This window comes from Colias philodice, unplaced genomic scaffold, assembly GCF_061535455.1.
Source record: "Colias philodice isolate Cphi_HAF_F1 unplaced genomic scaffold, ilColPhil1 Martin Lab GWU primary ptg000018l_1:1-1108441, whole genome shotgun sequence".
Classification (NCBI taxonomy): Eukaryota; Metazoa; Arthropoda; class Insecta; order Lepidoptera; family Pieridae; genus Colias; species Colias philodice.
The window spans coordinates 880,001-890,000 of NW_028322190.1; the positions used below are offsets into that span (position 1 = coordinate 880,001).

Here is a 10,000-nt window from a genome sequence, read left to right on the forward strand (position 1 = left end):
TCTAACTTTCGTTCTTGATTGATGAAAACACCTTTGGCAAATGCTTTCGCTGATGTTCGTCTTGCGACGATCCAAGAATTTCACCTCTAACGTCGCAATACGAATGCCCCCAGTTATCCCTATTAATCATTACCTCGGAGTTCTGAAAACCAACAAAATAGAACCGAGATCATATTCTATTATTCCATGCACGAAATATTCAAGCGGCATTTTGAGCCCGCTTTGAGCACTCTAATTTGTTCAAAGTAAAATTGTCGGCCCACCTCGACACTCACTGAAGAGCACCGCGATAGGATTTTGATATTGAACCGGCTTTTAACGACCGGCTCACCGACGATATGCTCCGCAAACGTGTCAGTATCACCGCGGATGCGGTGCACCGACAGCGCGGCGCACAAATGCAACTACGAGCTTTTTAACCGCAACAATTTTAGTATACGCTATTGGAGCTGGAATTACCGCGGCTGCTGGCACCAGACTTGCCCTCCAATTGTTCCTCGTTAAAATATTTAAAGTGTACTCATTCCGATTACGAGGCCTCGTAAGAGTCCCGTATCGTTATTTTTCGTCACTACCTCCCCGTGCCGGGAGTGGGTAATTTGCGCGCCTGCTGCCTTCCTTGGATGTGGTAGCCGTTTCTCAGGCTCCCTCTCCGGAATCGAACCCTGATTCCCCGTTACCCGTGACAACCATGGTAGTCGCAGAAACTACCATCGAAAGTTGATAAGGCAGACATTTGAAAGATGCGTCGCCGGTACTGGACCATGCGATCGGCAAAAGTTATCCAGATTCATCAAAATTAACGACTTCAGACGCCAGGCCCTCCGTCGATTGGTTTTGATCTAATAAAAGCACTCATTCCATCACTGGTCAGAGTTCTGATTGCATGTATTAGCTCTAGAATTACCACAGTTATCCAAGTAACTGAGTAAGATCTAAGGAACCAAAACTGATATATTGAGCCATTCGCGGTATCGCCTTAATACGGCTTGCACTGAGACATGCATGGCTTAATCTTTGAGACAAGCATATAACTACTGGCAGGATCAACCAGGGAGCTAACTAAAGCTTCCGCTAGAGCCTCAAACGTAACACGACGATGCCGCCGCGACGTTTGCTTCTCTATATAATTATATGTGCGCGAGGCGTGTTTAAATAACATGATATGTGACGGCGGCGACCGTCACACGCACACTATTCACACACACACACACGGGCGCGCACACGTGGATAAATCTGAACACAGTCAGTTTAACCGTTGAAAGTATCATCTTAACGAGACACCCCTCAACAATTCCCATTCGCATCAAGCGAAGGAAAAATTTTAATATCGGTCAACTTTTATGACGCAAACGATCAATCTACGCACGGAGAGTGGAAGGATCGAAAATTGCGACCAAGTTTTGGAATATACGTGTGTTTCACACACACACGTATAAACATCTGATAAAAGCCCATTGGTACATCACAAACGTGTGCGATGTGAGCATTAAAAATTTTCATACTGCCGTTCAATAGTCGTAGTATATTTTTCACGGTCTGCGCTCCGAGAGTGTATCAAGATGCGTAATATTTATTACACTACACATATAAAATACAATCTACGAAACTGACAATCTATCAAACCGTCGGCAGACGCAATGTTACTACAGCTACTACTACTTCTTCTACTACTACTACTACTACCACACTACTGAACACTGATCTTCTGATTTGAAGAGTTTTTGTTGTTCCATAAAATACTAAAGATTAAAAACTGTATCGCGCCGTTTGCACAACACACGCTTTTATAATATCATCTTTGGTCTTTTATTATTTTATAGAACTAACACTACTCTACAATTCTGTCAGACTCACCACCAAACACCAACCCCAACCCCACATCAACGCCACACCGACACGCGAACTGCGGCAACGAGGAGAGCGCAGAGCACACACGGGCGACGCGGTACAACAGCGACGAAAATATAATGATACATACACATACGTACACAATCTCTCGCTGCGCACGCGCATCGCCCCCCGTCTTCGCTAGCCTCGCGCACCGATTGTCTCGCATCCCGGCAATGGTGTTTCTGCTTGTTTAATTTTTCACGTATCACGCACGGCATATGTACATACATACATACATACATACATACATACGCCGCGCGCGACTAACGCCTCGTGTTTTCAAGGTCAAGTCAAAAAACTTTGTACGCGTGCAGTTACGGCGGGCAGTCGTCAAAAATAATTCATGATTATAAATTTCGTGGTCCATATTAAATAAATTATAAACAACAACAACAACAACAACAACGACAAAAGAGGGCGTTAATTTTTGATAGACATAAATTTGAACCTCACTGTAATAATAGTTAGGTTTGTGTGTAGGTTAGGTTAGGTTAGGTTAGCTTTTTAAAACTAAATTATTTCTGGCCACGAAATTTATAATCATAATATTAGCTACATTTCGTTTCTCTTTTCTCAGAAAATTCGAAAATTTTAAAATTCGAAAAAATTCGGCTATTCAACAACAACAACAACAACAAAAGAGGGCGTTCATTTTTGATAGACATAAATTTGAACCTCAATGTAATAATAGTTAGGTTTCTGTGTGACGATTTAATAGTTAGGTTTGTGTTTAGGTTAGGTTAGGTTAAGTTAGGTTAGGTTAGGTTATGTTAGGTTGGGTTAGCCTTTTAAAACTACATAAATTATTTCTGGCCACGAAATTTATAATCATAATATTAGCTGCTTCGTTTCTCTTTTCTCAGAAAATTCGAAAATTTAAAATTCGATATAATTCGGCTATTCAAAACAACAACAACAAAAGAGGGCGTTAATTTTTGATAGACATAAATTTTTGAACCTCAATGTAACAATAGTTAGGTTTGTGTTTAGGTTAGGTTAGGTTAGGTTAGGTTAGCTTTTTAAAACTAAATTATATCTGGCCACGAAATTTATAATCATAATATTAGCTGTTTCGTTTCTCTTTTCTCAGAAAATTCGAAAATTTTAAAATTCGAAAAAATTCGGCAATTCAACAACAACAACAACAACAACAACAACAACAACAACGACGACGACAAAAGAGGGCGTTAATTTTTGATAGACATAAATTTGAACCTCAATGTAATAATAGTTAGGTTTATGTGTGACGATTTAATAGTTAGGTTTGTGTTTAGGTTAGGTTAGGTTAGGTTAGGTTTTTTTTTTTTTTTTTTTTTTTTAAATAAAACAAACTCCACAGACTCAAGGTCCGTGCCTTTTTTTAGATAATATAATTTTTTGTTTTTCATAAGGATGGTTTACTCGTCACAATTAATGAGGTAGTCCCGTCAACTACCATAATACAATTACATATTATTATTAGTCTCTTAACTAGTTTTATAACATGCATAATTTTTATAATATAACATGCAATTTTTTTTTTTTTTTTTTTTTTTAATATAACATGCAGTATTTTTTTTTTTTTTTTCTTTTTAATATTATATATATATTTTTTATTATAATATAATTAATTAATAATTTTTTTTTTTTATGTGTTATTTTTATTTATTTTTATTTTTATTTTTATTTTTATTTTATTTTTTGTGCATGCTATTTTACATAATATTATTATAGGTGATACGATTTATACAATTAATTTATAACAGTTTCAAACTTAATCTAATACAGATAGTGATATTTGTTAATTTTATCAATTAATGAATGAATTCTAATACAAATTAAGTACTTTAATCTATTACAGCCAAAAACACAATACATATTATTGAGTGGATAGGTAAGGAGTATGAAATATTGGTTATCGTTGCCGCAATCCAAGCTTTTGGAGGTGTTGGTTTTATTTTATTGATTTTGTGAGGGCCTCCACGACTCTGCCGTTTCTATCCTTGAGGGCCATTTTTAAACAGTACTCCATGATGTTCTTGGTACTGGCCCTCTGTGCCCTCCCTATCAACCTGCCGATCGCGTCGCCACAGTCGTCAGCGAAGTAGACACAGGTCTTCGTGTGTCTGGATATTGCGACAACCGCGTGAGGTACACTGTCGTGCAGGCTGAGTTTTTTGGCGTTTGACTTCAGGATGAAGACGGTTTCGTACGTTAGGCCTTGTGCCTCGTGGATGGTTAAGATGCGGGAACCCGACCCCGCTCCATAGCCCTGGTTGGAAAGGGTGCTCTTTTCCTCCTGTGTGTGTACGAGGTAGAGGGTATTTTCCAAGGAGCTTGGGATAACCGCATCTCTATATCCCTTTTGGATTAATGAGTGCACTCTGGGCTGAGATGAGTATATGCCAGAGTACACTTCACTGAGGGCGAAGGCAACATCCATCGGATTGCGGTGTGTGCAGAGTAAATTTTGGTGAATGGTTGTGATAGAGTCGGGCCGACAGTATCTCATATGAAAGAGATTATCTCTGTCGATAAACGGCAGTTGGTTTACATCTCCGACTAAGACCACTTCCACTGCGCCAGACAGCTTGGCGGCCATAATTATAGAGCCAAAATGGTTCATGAGGGCTTCGTCCACGGTTAACCGTTTACAACTGAAGGACCCCCTGAATCCATTTGTTAGGATTGAAGCTATTGTGCGCACTCGTATTTTTTCCTCTCCTTTTATACGGTGCGCTAGCTTCTCTCTCAGATCTTTTGCCGCCTCTACTGTGGTTGTCGCAATTACGTCATTGGCCTCGTCGAAGTGTTTTACCAAATATGTTGTTTTGCCGCAGCCCGGCACTCCGTTGATCCACTTGATGTCAGGTACCACCCAGTCACTCCCGTACGCCGAGATGTCAGGCTCCGGGGCAATGGTTTTCGCCATGTCCAGGATCCTGTCATCCAGCATAATCTTGGTGCAACGGGCGGTCACGACAATGGGATCTCCCTCGGGGGTTTTAAAAGTGGTGGTTCCCTTGATTTTGAGTGCTTCCTCGTCTATAGGAACAAAACCGACGCTAGCGCTGAACGCAGCCATGTAAGGACCGGACATTTGTCCATGTATGACCTTAGACGTTGTGTTGTTATAGATGGCTGCGTCCGCCTCCTCGAGTCTGACCCTTAGCAGCGCAAGGTTTTTAAGCTGATAGGCATGCATAATGTTTCTGCATGTTGTCAGACTGACCTCTCTGGTTGCCTCGATGACAGCACGGAATTCCAGAAAGGCGTTGATGATGTGGTCGAGGGGTTTTGCGACGGTTCTGTAATTTGGTGGATTGATTTGCCCGAAATCAGCCCGGGTTCTCTTAGCTCTCTCCGTTGGCCGTTCTGTGGCCTTGTTTGGCGTAAGAAATCTCTCCATCGCTGAGGTTTGCCTTCCACTCGGGTTGCCTTCAGTTGGCCGACCCATGACTACTTTAAAGAAGTCAGAGAGGGCCTTCATTCGGCTCCGGGTTTCAGGGCACTCTTTTGGACTTCGACTACTCTCTAATGCTGAGAGCCTTTCGGCTGCAATTTTTTGTTGTAGCCGCTCTGAGCCACTAATTGTTGGTGGATGGTTGACGCCGGTGGGTAGGTGATATGGTGCAGTCGATGCGGCGCGTGCGTGGGGTTTGAGGTAGTCTAAGTTTTCCCCTCGGTCTTCATAAACTATAACCTCATAATGTTTTGAGGCAGTGACGCATCCGCAACGGTCCACAACTTCACCTTTCTGATACCCGATGGCCATAGCGTCGACGCTAATAATGCGGGGTAGGTGTGCACCCGCTGATTGGCAACTCTGCGCAAGACTGGTAAGTATCAAACATGCCTGGGCGAATGGGGACTCGACTTTCCATTCGAGGAGTACGACCGCCTTGTTTTGCAATCGTACCACCCGGCAGGAGTGGCCCATGAATGTTGCCAGAGGAAGAGCTATGTAGCTACTACGCTTCATCACGGCTTTGTTGGTACTTCCAAACCGCAGAGCTGCGAGGCCGGGTGAGATGGCCAGCTGATTGTTTGTAATTTCCCGGCAGAAGGAGATTCCGAATGACTCATTGTCGTTGTCCATGAAGAGTGCGACGCTACGAACTCTCAGTTTTGGTACCCCTACTTTGGCGCACTCCAGTAGTTGTTCACTGGAGTTTGTCGGCGCTGGGGTAATAACGTTATTTACACCTGCTGTGGTTGTGATGTGTGGCCTACTGGTTGCAGGCGTTGTAGGGGTGGGGACTTGTGGTTGATGGGGCAAATCCTTGGATGCAATTGTTGAGCCGTTGTTTATTGCTGCGACTCGTGCGATTTTAGCGGCAAAGGCCAAGAATGGCTTCCTCAGACTCTCAGTCTCCATGATGGTGGGTAGAGACTCTTGGCTCAGTTGGGTCTGAGTTTGAATTTCGAGTGAGAGTCTGTCTGCACCAAATCTTGGGCACTCGAATAAAATGTGCCAGATGGTCTCGTGGCACGACGAGTCGCAGACGCAGGATGGGCTGTCTATTATGTTGAATCTGTGTAAATAGGCCGCGAATCCTCCATGGCCGGTTAAGACTTGGACCAAAGTTGGTGTCAATGTGGTGTCCTTAAGTACTCGTCTCGCAGAAGAGACGGTCGGCAGAAATGCCTTCGTGACCGACCCTGTAGTGGAGGATTCGTAGCGTTGTTGCCATTTTTGAATTGTTGCCTCCCTGATTTTCCGCTTAATGTATGAAAGGGGCACTTTGCTGTAATCAGGTGCAGTCTTTTTGGTGAGAGCAGCCTTTTTTGCTAGTTGGTCTGCTCTCTCATTCCCGGGTGTTCCCACGTGAGCCCTTAGCCAGAAGAGTCTCACCTCTCTGTCTTCTGCTCGGGTTTCCGCGATGAGTTTTTTAATCTCCAGAGCTAGTTGGTGTGTAACACATGGGTTTTTTAAGAGCTCAAGCGAAGATCTTGAGTCGCTCATGATATTCACAGTTTTGGCTTTTGAGCTCCTTGCCATCTTGACCGCTCTGTAGAGCGCGTACATCTCCGATTGGAAGACAGTGTTGTGTGACTCTAGTCGGAAGGTGGAGTACCTGGTCTCTTTACCTTTGTCCCACCATGTTAGGGCAGCACCTACCTTCCCCTCTATTTTGCTGCCGTCGGTGAAGATTTGGGGACCGACTACATGATAGGTCTCCAAAGTATTGGGATCCAGATTTTCAAGACGCTCGAACTCTGTTATTATCAGAGTTGAGGGATGTGGGTTGTGGAGATATCCCACTTTTTGCTCCACCTCTCTTCCTGGCGGGATATGCTCCTCCGAGTAGCCTTTTTTGATTTTGAAGAAGGCTGCCGCTTCCTGGACCCTGAGGTCGAGTGGCAGCAACCCGGAAAGTATGAGCGCCGATGTTAGAGACACCGTGCGATAGGCTTTGCAAATCTTTATTGCAAAGCCTCTCTGCAGCGAGGACAGTTGGTCTCTGATTGATAGTTTTTCCGCTGCAGGATACCACGCGCTTGCCGCGTATAGCACGATTGGCTCTATCACCGACACATATATGGTCCTTATTATCTCTTTGTTTAGACCCCAACTCACCTTTGCTGCACACGCTAGCTGTTTATATATGTCGGCTGCCTTTCTACAAGTGGCCGCCACGTGTGAGTTAAAGGTGAGTTTGCAGTCGATGATAAGACCCAGCAGCTTTATTTCTTTTACAAGTTTTAGCTGGATCCCTGACATGTTTATTATGGGGAGGTCGAATTTTAGTTTACGAGTTATTATCATCGCATTGGTCTTGTGTGCGGCAAAGTTCAACTTGTTTTGTTTTCCCCATGTTTGCACAGCCTCTAAGGTGGTGTTGGCTGTGCTTTGAATTTTTTCAACTGTCGGGGCTGAGAATATAAGGACTACGTCATCTGCAAATGCTTGGCAGTAGACGCCTAGGCTATTAAGTTTTTGGAGGAGCGTATCTAAAATTAGGTTCCAGAAGGTAGGCCCTCCTATGGAGCCCTGGATGCACCCTTTGTTGGTGCCCCTTTCGAACACTGCTCTTGCGTAATTGACCCTGACTGTCCTGTCACACAGGTAGGATGTTATAAGGCCGTAAAGGTTTTTTGGACACCTCTTGTTAATAAGTTGTTTCTTTAGGGCAGGCCACCACGCGTTGTCGAAAGCCCCCTCTATGTCCAACGACACCATAAGCACAATTTTCTTGTAACTTACCTGTGTGTTGATATGCTGTAGAAGGTCATAGAGGGCGTCTTCTGTGCTACGCTGAGGAGTGAACCCGTATTGCTTGTTGTTTAGGGTAGGGAGGAAGAGCCATTGCAGTCTGGTGACTGTGAGTTTTTCAACTATTTTGCCTAGGACCGATAAGAGACCAATTGGCCTGTAGGATTTTGGGTGGGTGTAATCATCTTTCCCTGGTTTACGGATGATGCACACGTGCGCTACCTTCCACTGCTTCGGGAAGTGCTCTAGCGCCAGACATTTGTTGGCCAGCGCCAGGAACACCTCTCTGTCACAGCGAATTGCAGCTGTGCATATATCTGCCGTGAGCCCGTCAGGGCCGGGAGCCTTCTTTGGATTAAGCCTGTTTAGGACTGTTTCCAGTTCCGCGGCCGTAAATGGGGGATCATCGGCGGATAGGTCTTCGATGTCCGTGGATTTCCTGTTTTCAGACAGGTTTCTCACCAGGATCTGATGTTCCGTTTCGGTATCTACAGTGTCACGAGGGTAAAAAGTCTGGGCCAGGAGTTCCGCCGATTGCTCCGGGGAAAGCGTTAAGCCGGCGGAGTCCCTTAACAGCAGGTCTTCTTGTTTCCTGGCCGTTTTCCTTATGACTCTGTAGATTCCGTCCCACATACTCTCACGGTCTTGTGTCTCACAAAATTCTTTCCAGCTTTGGGTTGCTGCCTCAGCTGCCTTGGTTTTGTATTCCTCCTTAGCGTGAGTGTATTCGTTTATAACAAACAGCCTGCGACTGGCAGCTGCATTTTTAATTCTCCGTTTTTTGCGGTTAGGTTAGGTTAGGTAAGGTTAGGTTAGGTTAGGTTAGGTTAGGTTAGGTTAGGTTAGGTTAGGTTAGGTTAGGTTAGGTTAGGTTAGGTTAGCTTTTTAAAACTAAATTATTTCTGGCCACGAAATTTATAATCGTAATATTAGCTGTTTCGTCTCTCTTTTCTCGGAAAATTCGAAATTTTTCAAAATCGAAAAAATTCGGCTGTTCAACAACAAAAATAGGTACCTCAATGTACTAATAGTTTGGTTTCTGTGTGACGATTTATTAGTTAGGTTTGTGTTTATTTATTGCACGCCTCCTATGCGAAGCGTTGAGGTGGGTACTACTGTCACTTCGCGCAAAACATCTGATTTTTCAAACTTAAAATGTCTTTATGTATCATACATTGCACTTGTAAGATATTACATACACACACATATTAAGAAAAAACACTATTTTTAACGTTCATGATATTTTTGATGTCATTTTTGTTATTTAAACTAGTTAAAAAACAGTTTAAAAAAGTTCTGTCTTGGACGTCCGTGTGTCTGTATGTGCGGATCCTTTTTCTTGTTAACACGATAGCGACCGAAATACTTTACTAATCGAGTCTTTTTTTTTCTCTTACGCTTGAGTATGCTCAGGAATAGAACCCTTTCATTTTTCAGGGTCTGATTCGATGTGGTTTAATTGTTATTAAATAAACAAAAATAATAATTAATAAATATTTATTAAAAAAAAATTATGAGGCGTGCACTTTTGGATTTTTTTATTTATTTATTTTACTTATTTTATTTATTTGTTTCAGATTAATAATTTAAATCCATATATTTGTTAGTAAATTGGCCTTAAAAAACTATGTTAGTATTAGAAAAGAGAAACGAAACAGCTAATATATATATAGTTTTAAAAAATTACTAACCTAACCTAACCTAACCTAACCTAACCTATCCTTTTCCACCTTATAGAAATTTTTCCTGACGTATAGAAATTTTCCTGGCTTATATAAGTTTTCCTGACGTATAGAAATTTTCCTGGCGTATGGAAATTTTCCGGACTTAGAAAAATTTTCCTAACCTAACCTAACCTATCCTAACCTAACCTAACCTAACCTAACCTAACCTATCCTTTTCCACCTTATA

The 10,000-nt window shown here is 42.7% G+C and overlaps 1 protein-coding gene and 1 non-coding gene across 2 annotated transcripts in view; both read right to left on the minus strand.

The window, feature by feature from the left end:
- LOC149474868 (small subunit ribosomal RNA) overlaps window positions 1-1,057 on the minus strand; it is a 1,905-nt gene extending 848 nt beyond the window's left edge. Inside the window, exon 1 of the ribosomal RNA XR_016318220.1 lies at window positions 1-1,057. This exon is cut by the window's left edge and continues 848 nt beyond it. This is a non-coding gene — a ribosomal RNA (small subunit ribosomal RNA).
- A 2,745-nt stretch (window positions 1,058-3,802) lies between these two features.
- LOC149474869 (uncharacterized) lies at window positions 3,803-8,869 on the minus strand (the record flags this gene model as incomplete). The annotated part of the gene is made up of 1 exon (XM_089714078.1): window positions 3,803-8,869. A coding segment is annotated over one exon (5,043 nt), but the record flags the coding sequence as incomplete, so codon positions are not given.
- Between the last annotated feature and the right edge of the window lie 1,131 nt (window positions 8,870-10,000).